Source organism: Raphanus sativus, chromosome 2, assembly GCF_000801105.2.
Source record: "Raphanus sativus cultivar WK10039 chromosome 2, ASM80110v3, whole genome shotgun sequence".
Classification (NCBI taxonomy): domain Eukaryota; kingdom Viridiplantae; phylum Streptophyta; class Magnoliopsida; order Brassicales; family Brassicaceae; genus Raphanus; species Raphanus sativus.
Genome location: NC_079512.1, coordinates 4,854,654 through 4,878,658, shown reverse-complemented (window position 1 = coordinate 4,878,658; position 24,005 = coordinate 4,854,654). Strand labels below are relative to the sequence as shown.

The 24,005-nt window shown below is 44.4% G+C and overlaps 4 protein-coding genes and 1 long non-coding RNA gene across 6 annotated transcripts; 1 reads left to right on the top strand and 4 right to left on the bottom strand.

Moving 5' to 3' along the window:
• Window positions 1–54: 54 nt before the first annotated feature.
• On the bottom strand, window positions 55–546 carry LOC130505830 (uncharacterized). Its single transcript, XR_008941816.1, has 3 exons — window positions 472–546; window positions 270–383; window positions 55–184 (listed from the first exon to the last, which is right to left on the bottom strand). It is a non-coding gene; the product is annotated as an uncharacterized LOC130505830 (long non-coding RNA).
• A 399-nt stretch (window positions 547–945) lies between these two features.
• Window positions 946–4,488, top strand: LOC108837256 (proline-rich receptor-like protein kinase PERK13). Of its 2 annotated transcripts, XM_056995542.1 has the most exons (9): window positions 946–1,138; window positions 1,291–2,096; window positions 2,246–2,713; window positions 2,797–2,883; window positions 2,975–3,045; window positions 3,148–3,224; window positions 3,397–3,544; window positions 3,657–3,818; window positions 4,050–4,488. In XM_056995542.1, exons 2-9 carry the CDS (start codon window positions 1,346–1,348, stop codon window positions 4,308–4,310), a joined length of 2,025 nt encoding a protein of 674 aa, XP_056851522.1. In that variant the 5' UTR covers window positions 946–1,138; window positions 1,291–1,345; the 3' UTR covers window positions 4,311–4,488. The 2 variants fall into 2 exon arrangements, with proteins under 2 accessions (XP_056851522.1, XP_018465819.2); XM_018610317.2 differs by having other exon boundaries at window positions 946–2,096.
• Window positions 4,489–11,978: 7,490 nt separating this feature from the next.
• Window positions 11,979–15,308, bottom strand: LOC130500513 (meiosis-specific protein ASY2-like). Its single transcript, XM_056995540.1, has 4 exons — window positions 14,465–15,308; window positions 14,262–14,396; window positions 13,287–14,179; window positions 11,979–13,214 (listed from the first exon to the last, which is right to left on the bottom strand). The coding sequence occupies exons 1-4, from the start codon at window positions 15,306–15,308 to the stop codon at window positions 12,120–12,122; spliced, it is 2,967 nt and encodes a 988-aa protein (XP_056851520.1). The 3' UTR covers window positions 11,979–12,119.
• Window positions 15,309–15,647: 339 nt separating this feature from the next.
• On the bottom strand, window positions 15,648–16,887 carry LOC130508477 (uncharacterized). Its single transcript, XM_057004009.1, has 3 exons — window positions 16,344–16,887; window positions 15,900–16,035; window positions 15,648–15,782 (listed from the first exon to the last, which is right to left on the bottom strand). Exons 1-3 carry the CDS (start codon window positions 16,763–16,765, stop codon window positions 15,648–15,650), a joined length of 693 nt encoding a protein of 230 aa, XP_056859989.1. The 5' UTR covers window positions 16,766–16,887.
• Window positions 16,888–19,537: 2,650 nt separating this feature from the next.
• On the bottom strand, window positions 19,538–21,502 carry LOC108842964 (ADP-ribosylation factor 2-B). The gene is made up of 7 exons (XM_018616031.2): window positions 21,364–21,502; window positions 20,712–20,865; window positions 20,553–20,623; window positions 20,285–20,404; window positions 20,074–20,192; window positions 19,901–19,982; window positions 19,538–19,817 (listed from the first exon to the last, which is right to left on the bottom strand). Exons 2-7 carry the CDS (start codon window positions 20,857–20,859, stop codon window positions 19,812–19,814), a joined length of 546 nt encoding a protein of 181 aa, XP_018471533.1. The 5' UTR covers window positions 20,860–20,865; window positions 21,364–21,502; the 3' UTR covers window positions 19,538–19,811.
• Window positions 21,503–24,005: the final 2,503 nt, after the last annotated feature.

The following is a 24,005-nucleotide window of genomic DNA, read 5'->3' as shown; positions in this document are numbered from 1 at the left end:
ATGGAACCCTTTGCCAAGAAAACATTAAATATTTTGATATTAACGTAAAAAAAAGTGTAATACCAGTCCTTGATCATATATTATTGTTCTTACTTGCTCTGATTCTTGATTATATTCAAAAGAAGTTTTTCTAAACCATTTTCCTCATCTTCCAAACTAGCTGCTCCCTCCTCAGCTTCCGTTTCTACAAAACAGAACGAGTAGATAAAATAACATTGCCGAACAAGAGAGATCACTCCGCTCATTGAAACATAAGTTGTCAGGATCACATTCGTTCATGGAGGCTCAGTGACTTTTGAAAGTATGGACATGATGAGTACAGTGAAGCTATAACACAAGGAGACCTTCTCCTTTCCCGAAACCACCACTGCCTCTACAGAGACCTGAAGCTAAGAAATGCTTCACAATTAAATATCAATAAATTCACACACAAAAATTGGTCTCTGGAAAATAACTGGACTGAGACCTTACCCCCTCTTAGTCGAGGTGAAACTCACGACATGACTCTGGAAAGTATGTTATGTAACATACTTTCTTGGACTCTACAGATTTATCCACACCAGAATCATACTGACTCGAGCTTAATAAACGAAAAGAACCGACTTTCCAAATCTAGAATGAATAAGCCTACAACCTTATGGGCTTTAAAATATCTGGTCCATTAACTATCTCGATTATGTTTCCGTATCTGGCGTGGCATAAAAATTAAAACGGGTAACCGGGTCGGGTTAGAAAGAATAGAAAAAAAAAACCATTAAATTTGCGCGGTAACCCGGTTATGAAGGAGAGAGATACTCTGACTCGAAAGAAAAATAAGAAAAAAAACAAATAATATAATGGAGAGAGAGGATCAAACGGTACAGACGACGTGCCTCCAACTCTCGCTAGAGATTCAAAAGAGAAAAAAAGATCATGGAGACCTCTTATAATTATACTCATAATCTCTTCCATTTTTCTTTTTATTATTTTCCCTGGAAAACGAAACCAGGGCACATAGAGAGAGAGAGAGAGAGAGGACCTCCATTATCTTATTTTTTTCATACATTTTGACATTGTCAAATTATATGTCCGTAATGGAATGCATTTCTCCTCTCTCTCCAGCTTATTTCCAGGCCCTAGCTTCCTACTCTGACTTATTGTAATTATTATTCTTTCTTTTTTTGCTAATTGGGATCTATTTTTCAGATTTTTATTAGTTGTTTCCAGTTGCATAGTGGAAATAAAGTTTCTTTTCTGATTTGATTATTTTCAATTTGTATCTGTTAAGAGTTCTTCTTTATCGTTTCATAGTTTTCATTAGAGACGTTCTGAGTTTGGTTTCTGGGGGAAGAATCAGAAGTAAGACATGTCTGACTCCCCGACTTCTTCCCCACCCGCCGACTCCACTCCGCCGCCTGATAACTCCACCGGCGGCGGTTCTGCTCCTCCACCTACGGACTCCTCCGCACCACCTCCCTCTCCACCTGCTGATTCATCACCCCCGCCGAGTGTCCCATCTCCACCACCGGCGACTCCTCCTCCGGAATCCAATCCCCCGCCTCCACCGCCTGATTCCTCACCCCCTCCTCCCCCTGATGCTCCACCGGTTGACTCCGGTTCTCCACCACCGGAGCCCGCTAACTCTCCTCCTCCTCCCCCTCAGGAATTTGCATCACCACCGCCTCCGCCTAATCAAGACAACACCTCTCCTCCTTCTCCACCGGAACAATCACCTCCTCCTCCTCCTACTCCTCAGGCGTCTTCACCAAACGGAGGACCCAAAAAACCGAACAAATCACCACCACCATCACCACCGACCGATTCTCCTCCGGCTCCTCCAAATGCGCCGCCGTCTCACGCGCTGCCGCCTAAGTCTCCCGCTGTAGGCGGACCTCTCAAGTCCCCATCCCGCGGCGTCCACCAATTCCCTCCGCCTCCTCCAAACAGCAACGACGGCGGCTATCAAGGCAAGACGATGGCCGGAATGGCAGTCGCCGGATTCGCACTCGTCGCCTTGATCGCCGTCGTGTTCTTCGTCAGAAGAAAGAAGAAGAAAAACGTGGATGTGTACAGTGATTCTCAGTACTTGCCTCCTCCTAACTTCTCCATCAAGTCAGGTCTGAAAAAACAATATCTTTGTGTTCTGTCTTAAAAACATATAAATTTTAAAATGTATTTTTTGTACGGTCTCGGATCTTGATCAATCTCTTCTTTGTGTTCTGTCTTAAAAAAACACAAACCTGAACACCTCTTGTAAATCATGTAGATGGATTTTTATACGGACAGAATGCGACAAAAGGAGGATACTCTGGTCCTGGTGGTTACAACACACAGCAACAACAATCCAACACCGGAAACAGCTTTGGGAGCCAAACAGGTTACGCACGGTCAGGGAGTACACCTGACTCAGCTGTGATGGGAAGTGGTCAGACGCATTTCGCCTACGAAGAGCTGATGGAGATAACGCAAGGATTCGCCAAGCAAAACATACTCGGAGAAGGTGGGTTCGGGTGTGTCTACAAAGGTAAACTACACGACGGGAAGCTAGTTGCTGTGAAGCAGCTTAAGGTTGGTAGTGGACAAGGTGACCGTGAGTTTAAAGCAGAGGTTGAGATTATTAGCCGTGTTCATCATCGTCATTTGGTTTCTCTGGTTGGTTACTGTATCTCGGATGACCAGAGGTTGCTTATCTATGAGTATGTTCCAAACCAAACCTTGGAGCATCATTTGCATGGTGAGATTCATTTATCATACTTCCCTCATTAGCTGACATGTGGCTTTGTTTTTACTTACATGGGGTTGTGTTTTTTTTGACAGGGAAGGGAAGGCCAGTCCTAGAGTGGGCTAGGAGAGTCCGAATCGCTATAGGTTCTGCCAAAGGCTTGGCGTATTTGCATGAAGACTGTAAGTCCTTTTATAAGTGTGGAAACAAATGCTTAAGCATCTAAAAGTACAAAGGGAAGCTGAGTGTGTATACCTATGTTTTGTTTTGCAGGTCACCCAAAAATCATCCACAGAGACATTAAGTCAGCAAACATCCTGCTGGACGATGAGTTTGAAGCTCAGGCAATAAAGACAATCATCTTTTTTTGTTTGAACACTTCCTTTGTCTCTAAATTGTCATATGATGTTTGTTCTTACTTTTCTGCTTTTTTTTTTTGTGTTTAGGTTGCTGACTTTGGACTTGCAAAACTTAGTGATTCAACACAAACCCATGTGTCGACTCGCGTTATGGGAACCTTTGGGTAAGTATTTGTAGTATTAGGTGCTTGGACTTCTACATCTGATAATGGATATACTAGTTTGTTTATATAGAGAGATTTTAGAAAGCTGAGATGTTTTATTGGCCAAAATGCAACATTATTTAAGTTGTTGAAAAAGTACATAAGACTCTATGTTATTGGGTTTTGTTTTCAGGTACTTGGCACCAGAATATGCACAAAGCGGGAAACTGACAGATAGATCAGATGTTTTCTCTTTTGGGGTTGTTCTCTTAGAACTTATTACTGGACGCAAACCAGTTGATCAGTACATGCCTTTGGGAGAAGAGAGTTTAGTCGAATGGGTAAGTAAAAGACTAATCTGCAAACCCCTTCCTGTCTTTTGACATCTTAACATTCTTCAGTTACTTATGTATGGTTGGCTATTGATTAGTTACTAATCCATAAAACTCACAGGCTCGTCCACTGCTTCATAAAGCCATTGAGACCGGTGATTTCAGCGATCTGGTTGATAGACGGCTCGAAAAACATTACGTCGAGAATGAAGTTTTCAGAATGATTGAAACGGCTGCTGCATGTGTTAGACATTCCGGTCCAAAACGTCCACGCATGGCTCAGGTAACTTTCTTATAGTACATTATATGTTTCATAATTAAAAACACTCGTAATTTTATGTTTTACTCATATTTGATTTTGTTAATAATAAATTAAAAAATGGTAAAACTGGAAAATTTATTAAATATTTGTTTTGAAATTTTTAAAATACAGTTAACAATTCTACACATCTCATGTTTTAGTTGGTCAAATTTGAAAACTTATTTTCTGAAACCAAACTTGGTTGAAATTAAGGTTGTGAGAGCACTGGATAGTGAAGGGGACATGGGAGACATTAGCAACGGATCCAAAGTGGGACAAAACAGTGCTTATGACTCTATTCAGTATAACTCAGACGACAGGAAAATGGCGTTTGGTTTTGACGATAGTTCAGATTCAGGGATGCACAGTGGAGATTACTCTGTCCAAAGCTCCAGGAAAGGATCCAAAGGAGCCTCTACGGAGTTCACAAGGAACGAATCTGAGAACCGAAACTTCAATAACCGGCGGTTCTGATTCACATACAAGTGAAGTTATCATACCTCATGTTTGAGCTCCCTGTACAGCATTAATGCTCTTTGTATTTTTTTGTGTGAGATATATTTTCTTGCATAGCTACCTTTAGTTTTGTTTCTGTGTTTGGTTTCAGATTTTTTTGAGTGTGGTGAGGATAATGAAGAACTCCATTTTCAGATATGTAACATTTTTTACAGATTGAGATCTTGTAATGTTACTCGTCATTTTTTTATTTATTTTTGCTTTCATAAAATAACTTAATCCAAAACAATAAAACGACAAACATAAATATAGTCAAACAAGCTTGAGTAAGTCTCTTGTCTTATTTTGATCATTGTCCTGACCGGAGTTTTAAGACGGAACCACCTTGTCTGAAGTCAAACTCCTTTTTTCCGATTACTTGGACCTTACGCCATGTTTAGGAACAGAAGTTGATCCTTTCTTTCCTCCGCCCCTGTTGGGGATGGATTGTCACCACCCACAAGGCCCAGCGAACAGGAGGCCCATTACCATCAAGGAGGGAGCGGTCGGCTCGGCGTCGGCTCCTCGACTGACCCCGACTCGGCTCGTGACTACTTTAGCTAGAGGACGAGCAGCCGAAGCGAGCAACCAAACAGCTCGGGCCGAGCAGTCATCCCGATTGGGCCTGTATATCGAAAAGCCCATGACCAAAGGGAAGCGAATTAGGTCGAGACTAACCGACCTAGGAGACTATATAAGGAGTTGAGGACAAGAAGGAATGGTATCACCACTTAGAGACACAGACTTGCGGCCAGATTAGGGTTTCCTTTATTCTCTTTGTATCTCGCCGCTCTCTTGTACTTCCGGCTAGGAGCTCGCCGAGCATCGACTAGCCGGCTTTCTTACTCTTGTACCCTCGTTATTCCGACTCTAATAAAACGTCTCTGTTCATCCCACTCTTGAGTTCTTCTATTTTCTGTTGACCAAACTCACCTTAAACAATTGGCGCCCACCGTGGGGCTGATCAGAGTAACGTTTCTTAGCCTAGTATGACGATTGGTGACTCGAACCCCGGCTCTTCCGGCGAAGCGACCGAGCTTACGCCTCCGCCTCCTCCTCCTCTTCTCTCGTCGGACTTCATGAGCTCCGTGATGGCTCGCCTCGCGCATCAAGAAGAAGTCCAGAAAACGACGAATGAGCAGCTCGCTGCTCTCGTGGCTGCCCTCACTGCTCCCGCAGGACCGACGAACCGTTCCCAGCCCGTCTGCCGGCATCTCTTCCCTCCGACGCCGGCAGAAGACCGCGCTGTGGACGAATCTGACCCTAACGGTCCTCCCGCCGCACACCCTACTCCGACGACTGCAGATCCGACGACGATTCGCGAGATCGCCGAGCTCAAACTCAGCCTTCAGCAAATGAGCTCGCAGATTCACCAAGCGACGAGCGCAGCCCCTCAGATCGACAGCGTCATCGCCTCTACTTCGCGCTCGCCCTTCGCTAGCGAGCTAACCAGGGTCCAGCTCCGTAAGATAGAAAAGCTCCGTCTTCCCGAGTACAAACCCGGAGGCGACCCCGTCGAACACCTGACAGCCTTCAACATAGCTATGGCCAGAGCTCGCCTTTCCGACGAAGAGAAGGACGCAGGATACTGTCAGCTCTTCGTCGAAACACTCAACGAGCAAGCGCTAACCTGGTTCTCACAGCTCAGCGAGAACTCGATTCGCAGTTTCCGAGACCTATCAGCCGTTTTCCTCAAGACTTACATCATGTTTACCAAGCGAGCAGCAACCGCTTCCAGCCTGTGGAATATGGCGCAAACAAAAGACCAAAGCCTTAAGGACTACATGGAAAAGTTCAAAACGATCGTTTCCCGAGTCGACGTCCCTGATCACATTGCTATCGACGCTTTGATGAACACTCTCCTCGTCAACTCGAAGTTTCGTAAAGACCTGTATTCCAACCCCACGACTTCGCTCCCCGATGCTATTGCCCGGTCTCACAATTTCATCCGAATGGAAGAAGACACCAAGGCAATAATTCGGAAACAGAACGCTGCCAAGCCGGTTGCAGCCAAAAGTGCAGGAGCTCGGCCAGAGCCACGCCAGCACGCGCCAGCTGATAACGGCGGCAAAAAAGGAGGTCTCCTCTACGTCGTGGACGAGAACAACGCCCCTGTCTCAACCATGGTCATGCACGATAAAAAGTGGAATGTTTATCAGCGAGAGACCGACTCTCCAGATGCGTCCCCCAGTACCCCTAGTGCTGGTGTCGTGGCTAAAGTCGATTCGGCTCCAGGACCGACCAGAACTCCCATCGATCTCACGAAGCATTGCAAGTATCACGACGTGAAGGGACACGACACGACCGAGTGCAAATCTCTCTACGCCCAGTTCCTCTCCTCGATCGAAAGCGGAGACTACAAGATCCAGCCGCCAAAACCCAAACCAAAAGGAGAAAACAGCTGGAGCAGGAACAAAGACAAGAAAGCTCAGCGCAAATCGCAAGGCAAAAACCGTAAAAACGACAAACAGTCGAAGGACGCTGAGAAGGCCACCCGAGAAACCGATGATGACGACGACTCGGCGGACGACGATCAGCCTGCCAATCGCCAGCGCATTGAAGTGATCCGCGTCCAGCCTCAAGGAAGGAACGAACCAGGATCCTCGTCGGACGAGGACGACGATATGGAGACCCCAGACGACACTTTGGATCTTCGGTCCTTCCTCGAGCAAAAGTTCTCGATCCACTACCGAGGAAACGCCAGTCTCTTCTGATCTCCGCCGACAGATCGACTCGAATCGCGCCGCGAAAGCTTCGGCACAAGACTCCTCCCAAAGGCAGCCCGCCGACAAGCCGAACTGCGATTTGCGAGACAAACTCAACGCGAAGATCGGCGACCTGCGGACAACCCTTAACCGCAAGAAAAGGGATACTGCCGAAACGAGTAACGACCTTCGCGATGTGCTCCGCGCAAAGCGAGCACAAACTCGTCCCCGGATAAACGTCATTATGGGTGGATCACCTCCCTGCGGCGATTCAGTTAGAGCAGTCAAAGACCACCGAAGGCAAGCTACTACTTCCCAACGGTGGCCCCAGAAGCAAGTAGACGATCAGCCGATTACCTTTTCGTCTGACGATACACTCGGCGTGCACCTCCCTCACAACGATCCTTTGCTCGTCGTGCTCGGCGTCGACAAGTACGACGTCACAAAAGTACTTATCGATACCGGGAGTTCGGTCGATATCATCTTTCGCGAAACTCTCGTGAAGATGGGAATTGACCTCAACGACGTCAAGCCTTCTACTCGGACCCTGACAGGATTCAACGGCTCGTCAGAAGTGATCGCAGGCACGATCCGCCTCTCGGTTCACGCATGCGGAGTCACTCGGACGGTCAAATTTTCTGTGGTCGGCTCCAAAGCCCCTTACCACGTTATACTCGGCACCCCATGGCTGCATTCAATGCGAGCAATCGCATCAACGTATCATCAGTGTGTTAAGTTCCCAGGATCAGACGGATCGATCAAAACTCTGAAGGGTGATCAGCAAGCCGCGCGAGATCTCCTGATCGCCACGGTTAAAATCCAGCGCTCCCAATCACTTGTCAACTCGGTCTCTCCTCCCACGAGCAAAGTCTGCCCGCAAAAGGAGGAGGTGCTCGAGGTACCAGTTGACGAGTCGGATCCGAGCAAATCAGTCCGAGTAGGCGCATTTCTGCCCGACGAAATGCAGCAGAAGATTCTCGAGTTCCTTAAGCAAAACCTATCCACATTCGCCTGGACAATGTCTGATATGAAGGGAATCGATCCAGCTATCACGACCCACGAGCTCAATGTTGATCCCAACTTCAAACCCATCCGGCAGAAGAGAAGAAAGTTGGGACCAGAGCGATCCAAAGCAGTCGCAGAAGAAGTCGAGCGTCTACTCGGTGCCGGCTCAATCACTGAAGTTCGTTACCCGGAATGGCTAGCCAACCCGGTGGTCGTCAAGAAGAAGAACGGTAAATGGCGCATCTGCGTCGATTTTACCGACCTCAACAAAGCATGTCCTAAGGACAGCTACCCGTTGCCTAGCATCGATCGCCTAGTCGAATCGACGGCCGGCAACGAGATGCTGACGTTCATGGACGCCTTCTCGGGCTATAACCAGATCCTGATGCACCCAGACGACCGGGAGAAAACCGCTTTCATCACTGACCGGGGAACTTATTGTTATAAGGTGATGCCATTCGGGTTGAAAAACGCCGGGGCAACCTACCAGAGGCTCGTTAACAGGATGTTCGCCGACCAGTTAGGGAAAACAATGGAAGTTTATATCGACGATATGCTCGTCAAATCCCTCCGAGCCGACGACCATCTAGCACACTTGAAGGAGTGTTTCGCCATCCTAAACAAGTACGGGATGAAGTTGAATCCCGCAAAGTGCACGTTTGGCGTCTCCTCGGGCGAATTCCTTGGTTACATCGTCACGCAACGAGGAATAGAGGCTAACCCGAAACAGATCTCGGCAGTCCTGAACCTCCCCAGTCCGAGAAACTGCCGCGAAGTTCAGAGACTAACAGGACGCATCGCCGCCCTTAATCGTTTTATCTCCCGATCTACCGACAAGTGTCTTCCTTTCTATGATCTCCTCCGAGGGAACAAGAAGTTCATCTGGGATGATAAATGCGAGGACGCGTTCGTTCAACTCAAGCAATACCTGACAACTCCTCCCGTCTTGGCCAAGCCGGACGTAGGAGACGTTTTGTCTCTCTATATCGCCGTCTCCTCGGCAGCCGTCAGCAGTGTTTTGATCAAGGAGGATCGCGGCGAGCAGCGTCCGATTTTTTACACGAGCAGACGCATGACCGGCCCGGAAACCAGGTACCCAACCCTTGAGAAGCTGGCGCTGGCCGTCGTCGACTCCGCGAGGAAATTACGACCCTACTTCCAGTCACACTCTATCGAAGTTCTGACCGACCAACCGCTCCGCACTGTCCTGCAAAATCCCAACAGAGCCGGCCGGCTGACCAAGTGGGCAATCGAACTGAGCGAGCTTGACATTACATACAAATGTCGAACAGCCGCCAAATCTCAAGTCCTCGCCGACTTCCTTGTCGAGCTCACGCCGGATCTTGCACAAGATCTCGACGTCCCGAGCCCCAATTGGATTCTTCATGTCGACGGATCATCGACGAGTAAAGGATCCGGTGCTGGGGTCCAGCTTCAGTCGCCAACAGGAGAACTCATCCGCCAGTCTTTCAGTTTCGGCTTCCCGGCTTCTAACAACGAAGCAGAGTATGAATCGTTGATCGCCGGGCTTCGTCTCGCCCGAGCCGTCAAAGCCAAACGCTTGAGTGCTTATTGCGACTCGCAGCTCGTCGCCAGCCAGTTTAGCGGCGACTACGATGCTCGCAATGATAGAATGGATGCGTATCTTCGAGTGGTTCAAGAGCTCGCTAGGGAATTCGATTTCTTCGAACTCACCAAGGTTCCTCGCGGAGAGAACGTTTGCGCCGATGCCCTAGCCGCACTCGGGAGCAAACTCCACGATCAGGTCAAAAGGACGATACCCATACATCGGATTGACCGACCAAGCATTGATCCCTCCTCCGACGAAAGCTCTCCCATCGCTCCAATCTTTGCAACAACTCGACGATCCACCACCGATCAAACCGAAACTGAGACACCGGATCAAGCCGACACTGAGATGCTCGATCGTGACGACACCCCAGTCGATTGGCGAGTCGAGTTCCTGGATTATCTCCTACGAGAAGAACTGCCAAAAGATAAGTGGGCAGCGAGACGCCTGAAGAGACGCAGCGCCCACTATGTCATCATGAACGACGAACTTCACCGAGTAACCGCGAACAAGGTTCTCTTAAAGTGCATCCAGGGCGATGAAGTACGCCGAGTAATGGCTGAAACTCACGACGGAGCAGGAGGAAACCACTCGGGAGGCCGAGCACTCGCCCTTAAGGTTCGAAGCTTGGGATTCTTTTGGCCGTCTATGAACACTGACTGCGAGGCATACGCTCGTCGGTGCGACAAATGCCAGCGTCACGCTCCGAGCATCCACAGTCCCACTGAGCTGTTGCGGACATCTGCTGCCCCTTATCCGTTCATGAGGTGGGGGATGGACATCATCGGGCCAATGCCGACCTCGCGCCAACGTCGTTTCATCCTGGTCCTCACTGATTACTTCACCAAATGGATTGAAGCCGAAGCGTTCTCTCAGGTGACGGACAAGGAAGTCCGCACCTTCGTCTGGAAGAACATCATTTGCCGTCACGGTTTGCCGTACGAGATCATAACGGACAATGGCTCTCAGTTCATGTCCGGAAACTTCAAAGAGTTCTGCAACAAGTGGAATATCCGTCTAAGCCCTTCGACTCCTCGTTACCCGCAAGGAAACGGACAGGCGGAATCTTCCAACAAGATTATCATCGATGGTATCAAGAAGCGACTCGACCTAAAGAAAGGCCATTGGGCCGACGAGCTGGACGGCGTCCTCTGGTCACACCGAACGACTCCCCGCGGTGCGACCAAATCCACCCCTTTCTCTCTTGCCTATGGGATGGAAGCAATGGCCCCCGCCGAAGTTAACGTGACAAGTCTTCGGCGCGCCAAGATGCCGCAGTTCGTCGAGCTTAATCAAGATATGCTCCTCGATGCCCTCGATGAACTCGAGGAAAAACGAGATCAAGCGCTTCTTCGGATCCAAAATTACCAGAACCAGATCGAGAGCTACTATAATAAGAAGGTAAAAGCGCGCCCTCTCGAGCTCGGCGATCTCGTCCTCCGAAAAGTCTTCGACAACACAAAGGAGCTCAACGCTGGCAAGCTAGGGACCAATTGGGAAGGACCTTACAAGATCACCCGAGTCGTTCGACCAGGCGTCTACCGACTCGAGACTTCCCGCGGAGAGGCAGTTCCACGAGCCTGGAACTCTATGCATCTTCGCCTCTTCTACCAATAGATTCGTCTCATCTTTTTCTCCGAGCGAATGACCAACAGGTCACTGTTCGCGAAAAAAAAAAAAAAAAAAAAAAAAAAAAAAAAAAAAAAAAAAAAAAAAAAAAACCGAGTAGATGCACCTAACCGTCACTTCTACTCGTCCGAGTGAATGCGCTACTACAGCCACTTTCACTCGGTCAAACGAACTACGAAAGGCTTGATCCTCATCCGAGGTACGTAGGCATCCCTTCACAGGGTCCAGCCCCAACCAAAACAAAGTCCAAACTTTTTTTAGAATGACTAACGGTCACCTTTCCCCGAACAAACGATGCCAGCCCCTTCGTCAAGCGGAGCACGAGCACTCGCCCAGCAAAATCGGCTGAGCCTTGATCAGGTATCAGCCGAAGGGAATAACAGCCTTGCGTCACCTGTGCGTCGTGCACTGACCGGCTATCCAATGGAAATTTCAGACCAAGTCTGATCGAAGAACGACGGTTTGGCCGACCAATAGTTCTCTCGATCACTGCAATGCGTCTCGAAACCTTTTCCTCGGCAATTCAGTAGAACGATTAGAGTCTCTTTGTATTTACTTGAACGTTAGACTTGTAAAAGCTTCGTTGAATAAATAAGAATGCGAACGAACGACTCTCTAATCACTCTTCTATCTGAAAAGGAGGGAACTCGCTGGCAAATGCGAGCAACCATCCGGACTATTTCGTTTCTCGGTTATGGACAAGTGAAAAATGATTTATATACTTCTAAGTTAAACGACTTACGGAAATATATAAAGAAACACTTGTCTGATAAAAACCAAAAGAAAATAATTCATACATCAAAGGCTTAACGCCGAGAAACGAGGTCTTAAACAAACAAGGCCAAACGGCCGAAAAAGAGATACAACAAACATGGGTAATCATCCCTCAGCAGGGGGATCTTTCTTCTCAGGAGGGCCCGAGCTGGATACGTTGCCGGTACTTTGACCCTTGCTCGATGGAGAGGCAAGCCTGATCTCGCGGTTCGGATCCGAAAGGCCTTCACTCGCGTCAGGATCGGAAGTCCCGAGGGACGAACTGTCGGAGATTGTAACCAACTTCTCCCGGGCATCGGCACCGGGCGCCTTCGGGTCCACTTCAACGGCTTTCTTGTCTGGCGCAGCCGCTTTGATAGGAAGAGTGGCGTCGGGACGAGCAGGAGATTGTACCGTGTCGAGGAGGTCCCTAATAAATCCATCACTCGGAGATCGGAGCGCTGCCGCGGCTTCAGAATCGATCAGCTCAAGGTTCGACCCATGCTTGTCAACCTTCTCGAGGATTTCTTCGATCACGAACCGAGACTTCAGCACCAAAGGAGACAAGGTTAGATCCGAGTCCGGAATCACGCCTACCTCCAGACGAGTCGTCTCCCCATCGTAGTACTTCTCCAAGTCGGCGTACGTATCAATGGTCTCCTGAGGGATATCTTTCCCCGATTCCTTCAAAGCCTCGAGGCAGTCTCGCATCCCGCGCGCTTGACCAAGCATACACCGCGAGTCCTCGAAATCATCACGGCGCTTCTCTCGGTCCTGAATATTTTTGAAGCGTCGGGAGCATTTTCCCGTCATTGCCGCCATCACGCGGATTCGCTCATGAGTGACCTCAAGTTTGCGAGATTCCCTCAAGCGATCCATCTCCCGGGAGAAATTCAAAGCAGAGGCCACCACCTCCTTCTCGAGAGTCGCATTCTTGCCTTGCAAGTCGGCATTTCTCTTCCGCAACTCGGCTTTCTCTTTCTCCGCCTTCTTTACCAGGTCCCGAGCAGACGCCAACTCGATCGCCATGATTCCCCTCTGCTCGTCGAGCTCCTTCCTCAGCGCTTCTTCTTGGGCAACTGCTTCGTCCTTTGCACGGACTGCATCCTTCAAAGCCCGAGTCGCGCGTTTATGGCTCCTCTTCTGCTTGTCGACCAACTCGAACGCGCCTCTCAGCTCCTCATCGTATTTCCTCACTAAAACGTTCCAGTCTCCGAGGCTCTGCACGACAAACCACGTAGCGTCAGCAAACGAATAAGAAGAAAAAGAGATAAAGTCAGAAACCCGACTTACCATGATGGAGGTACGGGCGGCGAACTTGTACTCCTCCTTGAAGATCAAGTCCTTGACCGGCGGCAGCGCGCCCCGATCTCCCCTAAACTGACGAACCAGGCGACCGCACTCCTGCTCGTCATGCGCTAGCGGGACCTCGCGGTCGTAAGAGAAAGAAACCCTGTCCGGACAACCCTTCTTTTTCTTCTTCCTCTTCTTCGGGACAGCAACGGTCCCTTCAGCGACCTGAGGAGCGGGTTCCTCCGGCACGACTTCACGCCCCGGGCCCAGCGATTCCCCGGAACGGGTGGCATCTTCCTCCTCGTCGTTCAGCTCCTCAGAAGAGCCTCGAGGAACCATTTCGGCGGCTTTCTTCTTCCTCTTCCTCCCCTTGTCCTTCTTCTTGGCCTTTGGAGAGACCGCCGGAAGATCTTCGTCGCGGCTGCCCGCAGGCTGTGATTCGGGGACCACCTCATCTTTGGAACCACCGCTCGGTTCCAGGTCCCTGAGCTCGCCTTCCTCAACGGACGAGGATCGGATCGCGGGAGAATCGCCCCTTGCCTTCTTCCTTCTCCCCTCTGACCCAGAATGCCCTTGAGGAGAGGAAGCCCCAACGTTCGTTTCCTCGACAGCCGCGCCCTCCTCTTCGCGCTGTCTCTTCTTGTTGGTCTTTCTAACCAACTGAGCCTCAGCGTCCGACTCGGTCGCGCTCGGATCTCCTAAATTAGGCGAGCCCGCGGTATCGGGCTGAGATTTCTTTGCGGAGCCGACTTTCTTCGCAACCACCAAACTCAAATTTGGAATAGTCCTCATCGCTCTTGCTCGGTTTATCTCCCTCTGCTCGGCCGAATTGAACAAATTGACCCTCTTCGTCTTATTCGTGACAATGGGGATCGTGTCCGAACGCCAAACCTCTGCGATGAGTAAAAGCAAAATTAGATTCCATATCAAAAGGGACGTGTCAAAGCAAAGGAAAGAGCGAAAGGAAAGACTTACGCTGACTAATCCACCCGATCGATCGACTAATCCTCCGGTAGGAAAAATTATTCCAATGGTCCTGTCTCTGCGATGCGATCAGACGCGCGCTCGTCAAAAAGTCCTCCTCGTACTCTGCGGTGTTCGGAAGAGCAACTGCAAAGAAAGACAAACGGGAGTTAGACCACAAGAAACGGAAAATAAAACTGACGGGTGGTTTATACCCATCTCTCGGGCCCATAAAACACGATAGCCGGTCCTCAGCGGCTCCTCGAACGCAGCCCTGTCAGATTTGACGTAGAAGTAGGACCGCTGCCAGTTGTTCGTCTTGTTGGGGTAGCCGGTCACCACGTTATAGTTGGGGCGGATCTTCAGCGAAATCAGTCCGCCCTTTATCTTCGCTGACACTAATTCCTCGAAAGCTCGGACGTTGAGAGGAACACCAGCTTCTGCTCCGATAATCGTCAGTGCCACGGCCAGCCGCCACGCACCATTCAGAAATTGGCTAAGGGCGGCTCCTCGGCGCATCGCAAACGCAGTGACGATTCGAGGAATCGGAAACCACAGCTTCGTGTCGCCCTCGAAGTACGACTCGTAGACGCACTGGTAGCCTTTCGGAGGAGACCAGGGCCGCTGGTCGCTATTCGGGATTATAAACGTAACCCCCGCTGCGTCGCGAGCCCGTAGGAGTCTCGTCACCGACTCGACGGTCGACCTCGTCTTCTCGACACCCCGCCAGTCCTGGCCTTCGACGACCGAAGGACGCACGCGCTCCCGATCAAGCGGAGGTTGCTCCTCGAAGATGTTCCCCGGATAAAAGCTTATCGGGATCATCTGATCGTCAACATGATCACGACCGTCGTCGTCCTTCCGCGACTGCACTCTCGATTCCGAAATAAGAACGCGCTGCGCACGACTCAAGTTCTCTGTATCCATCATCGCCTCGCGATGAACCGCCTCTTGGCTTCCTTCAGAACCACGGACCGTCTCTAAGTCATCACCAGATCCCGACGAGGCCGCACGCATCTTCCCCTTTTGTTCTCGAGAAAGTTTCTTACTTGTCGACATTACCGAGTAAACGATAAAACGAGAGCAGAAGAAAGAGAGAGAAGCAACTTAGAGAGAGAGAGAGAGAGTACCTGAAGATTGCGGAAGAATGGGAGATCTGAAGGAAGATCTCTTATTTATAGGGAAGGGGACGCGCGCTCAACGAGGCGTCATAATTAGCCCTAAACGGGCCTAAATGGGCCTCTAGACGGGCTCGCGCGTCGGTCTCAAGCGCGACCTTTCGGTTTCCCGGTCCGAAACCTAACGACGCTTTGGCTTCCCGATCCAAAACCTAGTAACGGTTCGGCTCCCTCGCTACAATTGGCGACGGTTCGACGTCATACCATGAATCGAATGCGATCAGATCCCCGGTTTGGAAAGACCGTTGTTCGGCATCAATCCAGACGATTTATACCGAATCGCGGAAGTTCTTTTCTTCGGACAATTTCTGGCGGAGCCGTCAAAATCAACAACGAGTCTCCTGTTCTTCGAGCCCTAAAACAACTAGCTCACAGCGATCGTTTACTCGACCGACTATGAGCTAGGGGGGGACTTATTGTTGGGGATGGATTGTCACCACCCACAAGGCCCAGCGAACAGGAGGCCCATTACCATCAAGGAGGGAGCGGTCGGCTCGGCGTCGGCTCCTCGACTGACCCCGACTCGGCTCGTGACTACTTTAGCTAGAGGACGAGCAGCCGAAGCGAGCAACCAAACAGCTCGGGCCGAGCAGTCATCCCGATTGGGCCTGTATATCGAAAAGCCCATGACCAAAGGGAAGCGAATTAGGTCGAGACTAACCGACCTAGGAGACTATATAAGGAGTTGAGGACAAGAAGGAATGGTATCACCACTTAGAGACACAGACTTGCGGCCAGATTAGGGTTTCCTTTATTCTCTTTGTATCTCGCCGCTCTCTTGTACTTCCGGCTAGGAGCTCGCCGAGCATCGACTAGCCGGCTTTCTTACTCTTGTACCCTCGTTATTCCGACTCTAATAAAACGTCTCTGTTCATCCCACTCTTGAGTTCTTCTATTTTCTGTTGACCAAACTCACCTTAAACAGCCCCCTCCTTTCTTGTTATCAAACCCAAACTCAATGTCTCCTCCGTTTCGACCAGAGGGTTTGCTCATTGGACCAGGACGCTTTACATCGAACCCAAGCTCCAAATCATCACCTCTCTGTCTCGGCTCACGCTCCACAGGTCTGATCTCACGGTTCTTCTTTGACGACGGTTTCTCATACTTTGAAGCTTTGTTGTTGTTTTTGTTGTCCTTGCGGCCACGGTTGCATAGCCTTCCGAACACACAAGCCAGTGCAGCCAAGACAAGGATGGCTGCAAGAACTATGAATGCTGTACCGAATGAGCCACTTGAACCAGAGGACGAGGGAGGTGCATATGTGGAAGATGATGATGATGAAGATGGATACACAATAAGAGGTTGCTGAAACTGTGGTTGTTGTTGTTGATCTTCCATTTTATTTTGGTGGGTTTGGTTTTTGATTGTGATATTGGGAGCTCTGTGATGTTAAATAGCACTTCAATTTATGTCATTTCCATTGAAATGTGGCCAATGTATTAATAGGACTAGCACTCTTATTTATGATCATTCTCTATAAATAAAGTTTATGCAAGACATGGTTGTTTTTTTTTTAAATAAAGTTACATATTGCTTGCTTTTTGTGGAAACTATCACTTTTGTTTTCTTGCAACTCTAATTAAAGAAGGTAATGTGGGTTGCTTTTGTTTGCCATCAATAATGTGGGTTTGTTTAAGAGATGCACTTTGGAACATTTTCTGATTGCTTTGTAAGAAGAGAAAGTGAGACTTTGGGTAAGTATTTTGAGATGAGACACAATACATTTTTTCCAATAAAGATTTATTTAAAGATTTGATGAGTGGGGATGCTGCTTTACCAATCATTGACCGTATATAGATTCCCATTACCATTAGTTTATACACCTCTTCATATTCTTCAGTTTCCATTTTTCAATTCCCTAGTACTTGTGTATAATTTAATGTTATAAATCTTAATAATTATATAAAGTTTGCTAAATATCAGGAGAGAAAAAAAAATACATTTTTCATCTTTTAATAAAAAGGTGAGAATATGGATCCACTAATTTTGCATAATAGTATACTTATACACCATAATTGTTGTAATAGTATAGTTGATAGTTGTTATAAAGTTTGCTAAATATCAGGAGAGAAAAAAATACAGATTTTTTTTTTTCATTTTTTTTATAAAAAGGCTGAGAATATGGATCCACTAGTTCTGCATAATAGTATTACTTAAACACCATCAAAGCTTCTCTAGTGTTAACTTTAAACTTTTCTTGTGAATTTCTAATCTGGGTTTATCAACTTTAAATTGTAGGTTCAGAGTGGAGTTCCACAAAGGAGAATGTATTCAACATAGGGATTAGTGCAAAGCACATTTTGAGTTCTTTCATGCAGATATTTGTTTTCTTCTTTTCCTTTTTCATATTTCTTTCAAACTTTGTCTCTTTGAATGTCATTTTCTTGTAGTGTTCACAATATCTTCTTGTAGATCACAGTGGCCTAATGGGGCCACCTTCAGATTTTGAATTTTGATTCTTTTTTTTTTTCCTTCACTAAAAAAGAAAAGTTTTCCTTGCATGATATGTTCCAGAGTTGATGAACCAAAGAATCACAAAACGTTTGCTAACCAATGCATAAGTGAATATTTAAAATGAGTTTACCGTTACGATAAAATTGATTTATCCAGCTTCTGTACTTGTTCAATTTCTTTTTGTTAGGTGCTTTGAAACCGGTTTAGCTGGAGAGGTTCCATGTAAGCGCTCATCGTAATGGGCCCCTTCCGCAGCTGGACTTATTACCATTTTTCACTAACACAAATGTTTTGATTATTATAACTTTTTATATATTTTGTGTGATTTGTACTTTTGTAATCTTAATCTCTAGTCTACATGAATCATCTATCTTATTAAAACAGAAACATTCTGTTGGACCTAACATTTATTTTGTAAGTTTTTAAATTAAATACACCTTTATGCTTTATAGTTAAACCTACATTAAATCACTAATGTTCCTTTCTTTATACTACTATCCATGTTTCCAAACAATATAATTATTTCTTTATACTACTAACAATGTTTCCAAACAATATATTTTTATACTAATATCAATGTTTCCAAACAATACAATAATTAATTTTAGTTATTTTATATCTATCATTTTCTCTTTAAAATTTTGTAGAAATGTCATAATTTCATAAATTGCAAAATAATGAACTTTAAAATTTGGATTATAAGATTACAAATTATGAAAATATTACAATTTAAATCAAATTAGATTACATATCGGTCATCCATCAGTTCAATCGGTTAGTCTCGGGTTTTAGTGATTTTTTTAATATGAATTTTTTAAAAACTTAAATTGAATTGTCAGATCTCCGGATTAACCGGTATAATCACAATCGGGTTGAATTTAAAAACACTGATTTAAATGCAAAAATATTTTAAATACACACTCTTTAAAATTTACCAAAATATTTGTTAAGTTATTAGTGAATTTTTTTCATCGTAAAATATTCCGCGCTTCCAAAGCGCGGGTCAAAATCTAGTATACAAATAAAAAAGAAGCCGGTATAGTGTTTCAGAATCATAAGACCTTGAGAAAACCAAAGAAAGAACTTGGTCCAACTTAATGAGCACATAAAGCTATTTAGAAAAGGAGGGAGAGAAACTAAAGTAATTTCATTTACAGTAGAGCAAAAAGGAGAGCCATCGTTTTCACCAAAAACAGCACGCAGTTCGCGAAAGAAACAGTGGCTAGAAACCTTCTTTTTCGCGCTAAGTTCAGCTAAGAATCGACACGTGGCAATCTTGTTTCACAAGGCTCCTACTCACAAAGAGAGAAGAAGGTGTCACTACACTCTAAGACCGTCGCATCGGGATTGAAAGGCTGGATGAATTCGTTTTCGCGTTCCATGAAAGAACGTCTGTATGCTTTGCGTGACCAAACACCAACAAAAAGCTTCCTTACGCTTGGACCCCTTATTCCTTATACAAATCTATCCTACGCTTTGTCGTCGATCCACGTTGAAAGGGTAGTCATTGATCATCGATTTCAGTGAGGATTATTTTTCTTGATGATGGAATTAGCTTTGAGCTCGTGTTCATTTTTGATTGTTTACACTGCCTTGCACACTGTGCAAGACATAAAAATGGACAAGGCTCCTGTTAACAACCCGGGTCCAGAGACGTAAGCAAAATAACATTTTGATGTATCTATGGTACAAAATAACGTATGACGCTTACAAATAAATACGCCAAAGGAAAATAACATTCATATTCAAACAAAATACAGGAAAACTTATTTAAATGGGTTCTTCTAGTAAGTTTTAGAGACAAGACATCTACTTGCACAATCAAAACATTCACATACCCAATATGCAAAAAGGTTCAGATAATATTTATAATGTTTTCTTGCATCACAGCAGATACAATCATCTCGATGCAAAATGCAACTCACCCTCATTACGCCTGCGTAAGATTAACAACACGAGGAAAAGAAAATAAGCGACCAGAAAGAGAGAAACATTATGTTTTCGAAACTTAAAAGTTACCTTGCCAGCGATGTTGTTGGAGAGCCAGTCCAGACCTTCGTACAGTCCTTCACCTGAAGTAGCGCATGTGCTCTGAATGTACCTGGTAGATTGCAACAAAGGCAAGAAATTTAGAAGAAAAAAAAAGGTTTTTGATTGTTTCAGTGTATTGTTAGTGTGATATGTTCATCTACCAGTGACGCTGACGCAGGGAGTGAAGGCCAAGCTTATCAGTGATTTCAGCTGCATTCATCGCATTAGGAAGATCTTGCTTGTTGGCAAACACAAGCAGCACAGCATCACGCAGCTCGTCCTACAAAAAAAGAAACCAGGACTAGAGTTTGTAAGACTTTCTGAATGGGTATGATGAAAAAGAAAATTCATCATATAGTGATCGATATGAACCTCATTGAGCATCCTGTGCAGTTCATCTCTAGCCTCAACAACTCTGTCTCTGTCGTTGCTGTCCACGACAAAGATCAGACCCTGAGTGTTCTGGAAGTAGTGCCTCCACAAGGGACGAATCTGAAAAGAAACCAAAAAAGTTCTCGAACAATTAACTTTCTATAGCTGTGGAAGATACATAATCAGCTAAGAACCATCAGGCTGTTGATTTTGACGCACAAAAGAAGTGCATAACACTACTGAAAGAAGTGGATGATGTATCTCATACCTTGTCCTGACCCCCAACATCCCACACAGTGAAACTGATGTTCTTGTACTCCACAGTTTCCACATTGAAACCTACAAGAAAGATCCTAGAGTTATTTATCATACTCAAATCAAAAATTTAGTATTATTATTACGGTGAGTGTGAGGGAAGCATACATACCAATAGTGGGGATGGTGGTGACAATCTCACCGAGCTTGAGCTTGTAGAGAATAGTAGTCTTACCAGCAGCATCAAGACCAACCATCAGAATCCTCATCTCCTTCTTTGCAAAGAGCCTGCTAAACAGCTTTGCGAAACTCAACCCCATCTTTTACTGCACACACACATAACCAACCACAAGAAACAGAGTCATCAATCAAAACCTCATCCACATTCTATTAACCTAAATTGCATGCATATCCTCTAAAGATCAAGATCTAAGTCAGATCCAACACACAGAGGTTGAACAATTACGAGTGAATAGAGATTTGAACAGATCCAGAGAGGCTACCGAATCAGAATCATGCGAATCTAATCCAAACACAGAGGTTGAAACCTCATGATCTCTCTCTTAACGGATCAAATCGTCTATGGGAAATGAAATCGAATAGAGATTTTTAACAGATCCACGCAATCTTAGAGGCTAATCGCATAAGAATCTAATCGCATTATTATTATACATCGATGTTACTAATCAACCTAAACGGAATCAATTCCCAAACCATCGAAACGGTTCCGGAGCAAATCACATACAGAGATCTACGTGAAATCAAAATAGTGTAAGCACTGAGAAATGCAAAAGCTCAGATCCAGATCGTGAAAACGTACGTACCTCTGTAGAATGTAACCGAGAGATCTGAGAGAAACGCGAGATGCGAGACGACGAGGAAACCGGTTTAGAGGGAAAGATGGTTATTTTTTTAAGGGTTACCGACCAGGTTTGTACGTCGCTTTTCACGCCGTTTGATTTACGATAATACCCCCCCCCCCCCCCCCTCTGATTTTGAATCTTCAGATGTTCATAGCCAATCAATATTTGACACGTGACCACTTTTTTCTTTTAGGTGCTACTTCATCTTTTTTGGGTTATAAATTTTTTCAATGCATTTCTTCTTGTTTTGATGTATCTCTATTTCTTTTTTCAAGTTTTTATTTGATCAACTGGTGATCATATACAGTAGAACCTCCATAAATTAATACTCGATAAATTAATAATCTCTATAAAATAATAAATTTCACCAGTCCTAACTTGGGCTAGTGTAAAATATGATACAAATCGATAAAATAATAAGATAATAAATTTTTTAAAACTCCTATGTTAATACATAGTCCCATTAAATCATAAATTAATAATCTATCAATATATATTTTATATAAGTACAAAATAAACATTATATTGTTGGTTACAATGAAAATAAATCTATTTTCTTAATATTTTAATATATTTTGATAGTATTTAGTAAATATATCAAAAAATCACATAACAGTTCTATAAAACATAAAAATATACACCAAATAAGACAATAAAACCATATGAAAGTAAAATTTCTAAAATTTAAATAATGTATATATGGTAAAATCAAATATTTTCTTATTTTATAAAAAATAGAAAAATAGAAAGAAAAAAAATCTAAAAAGGAAACTTTTACAAATTAATATCTCTATAAATTAATAAAATTCTAAAGTCCCAACATTATTAATTTATAGAGGTTCTACTGTATCCCATTCGGAGTATTAAGAAATCTAATCTCAGCTAGTGTAAGTAATTTAAAAGATTATATTACCAAGATTACTAAACCAAATAACTAAACCGAGATGCATAGAGATCCCTATATACTAAAGCGCAAGTCGCCTCACCAATAGAATTCTGACATGTGGATAATCTAAAATAAAATTAATAAAATAAAATAATGGAAACAGGCAGTTAGACAAATGTAAAAAGCAAAGGTAAAAATTAAAACTTTGACTAACAAAAGAAAATCTTACGATTTAAACTGCAAAGAAAAAATCCCTATATTCTCTCAGATCACTACTATCACGTTCTAAGGTTTTCTGTCATTTATATAACTGTTTTATCTTCTATATATAATGCCAGACAACTAATTTGCGTTCTTTTCTCTCTTTTATTCATAGTTTTCGTCTACTTCATCACTTTTTGAAGGGGTTTTTAAATGGAGCAATATAATAGAAAATCATAGCATCGTCAACAGCAATTGAGGTAATATTATGTATATACGACTGTTATATAAGGGATTTTTAAGGTATATAATAAAACTTTTTTTTTCTTTGACAAACAAAAGAAAGATTGAGTATTTTTTTTTGACGAACAAGATTGAGTATTTACAATTTTTGTTTTGAATGGCTTATTCCCAGGAAGACAAGAAGACAGTAGACGTGAGGATTTTGATATTTTTCTTTGAGTTAACCATGATATGTTTTTATTTTACAAAAAAAAAAACCATGGTATGTTTTAGCAAAAAAAAACCATGGTATTTCGATGCTTTTGAATTTCTTCCAGTAAGAAGTTTTGGCTTAGTTACAAAAAAAAAAAAAAGTTTTGGCTTATTATGTTTATTACAGGGCAACAGAAGCCTATGTTAAGTTACAGAAAAAAGGAAGAAGGCTATGTCATTTTTTCACTATTGAAAAAACGTGAAGACGAAGACACATCGGTAACCAGGTCAAGGTCAATTGTTCATCGCGGTATTGTACTGTAAGTTGTTATAATTTACTGTATACATTATCCAATATCCATAATTTCTGGATTTATGCAAATTCTCACTCTTCTTTGTTATGTTGACTTTTTCATTTTTACGTGTTATTTTTGTTAATCAATTTGCGTCATATATTTTTCTGTTATACAGTGGTAGGATACGTGTGAACTTTTAAAAATCTATTCTGTGGTTTTTGCAGATGAAGATAGTAACATTTAAAAGGCAAATAGTTGTTTAAGTGGAATAAGATTTAGACTAACTAGAGGAAGATAAGGATGTTGAAAATAATGTGTAATTGTGTAGCTAATCAGATTCTTAAAGATATTCTGATTAGTGTATTAGTTACGTGTATAGTTTTATTGTTAAAATCTGTTAGTTTGTTTTGTCAATATATAATTCAAAGAGTAATGCTTAACTATAATTTGGTTCATGTAACTCTTAACTTTTGGCCATATATCTAAATGTAATTGTTTTTTCTAATAAAAAGTTCGATTTTATTTTACAGTATATATTAAAAGAAATTAACCATCCGTGCAACTGCGCGGAAAAATACTAGTACTAATTAAACCAAAGTTGAGTAAACAGGACAGGGGAAAATGGCCAATTCCATCGTGAACATGATCTCTCCATTGTTTTCATACACGAACTATCGGATCAAGCCGAAAACACCGTGAACTAATTCTTTTTTTGAATTTCAACCATAAACTTTTGCAATCTGGTTAATTACTACATAACCATACCTGATTTCGGTTTACCTAGC

Bases quoted from the DNA above. Each gene is read 5' to 3' on its own strand.
- LOC130508477 (XM_057004009.1), bottom strand. From the start codon at position 16,765: ATGGAAGATCAACAACAACAACCACAGTTTCAGCAACCTCTTATTGTG. The intron at 16,036-16,343 runs GTGAGTTTGGTC...TTCGATATACAG, and splicing joins AAAGGAGGGGGCTGTTTAAG to GCCCAATCGGGATGACTGCT. The intron at 15,783-15,899 runs GTAATGGGCCTC...TAGTTGTTTTAG, and splicing joins CGACCGCTCCCTCCTTGATG to GGCTCGAAGAACAGGAGACT.
- LOC130500513 (XM_056995540.1), bottom strand. From the start codon at position 15,308: ATGTCGACAAGTAAGAAACTTTCTCGAGAACAAAAGGGGAAGATGCGT. The intron at 14,180-14,261 runs GTAAGTCTTTCC...TACTCATCGCAG, and splicing joins GATCGGGTGGATTAGTCAGC to AGGTTTGGCGTTCGGACACG. The intron at 13,215-13,286 runs GTAAGTCGGGTT...TTTGTCGTGCAG, and splicing joins CCGCCCGTACCTCCATCATG to AGCCTCGGAGACTGGAACGT.
- LOC108842964 (XM_018616031.2), bottom strand. From the start codon at position 20,859: ATGGGGTTGAGTTTCGCAAAGCTGTTTAGCAGGCTCTTTGCAAAGAAG. The intron at 20,405-20,552 runs GTATGAGATACA...GTTTCTTTTCAG, and splicing joins ATGTTGGGGGTCAGGACAAG to ATTCGTCCCTTGTGGAGGCA. The intron at 19,983-20,073 runs GTAGATGAACAT...GCAATCTACCAG, and splicing joins TCCCTGCGTCAGCGTCACTG to GTACATTCAGAGCACATGCG.
- LOC108837256 (XM_056995542.1), top strand. From the start codon at position 1,346: ATGTCTGACTCCCCGACTTCTTCCCCACCCGCCGACTCCACTCCGCCG. The intron at 2,714-2,796 runs GTGAGATTCATT...TTTTTTTGACAG, and splicing joins CTTGGAGCATCATTTGCATG to GGAAGGGAAGGCCAGTCCTA. The intron at 2,884-2,974 runs GTAAGTCCTTTT...TTTGTTTTGCAG, and splicing joins GGCGTATTTGCATGAAGACT to GTCACCCAAAAATCATCCAC.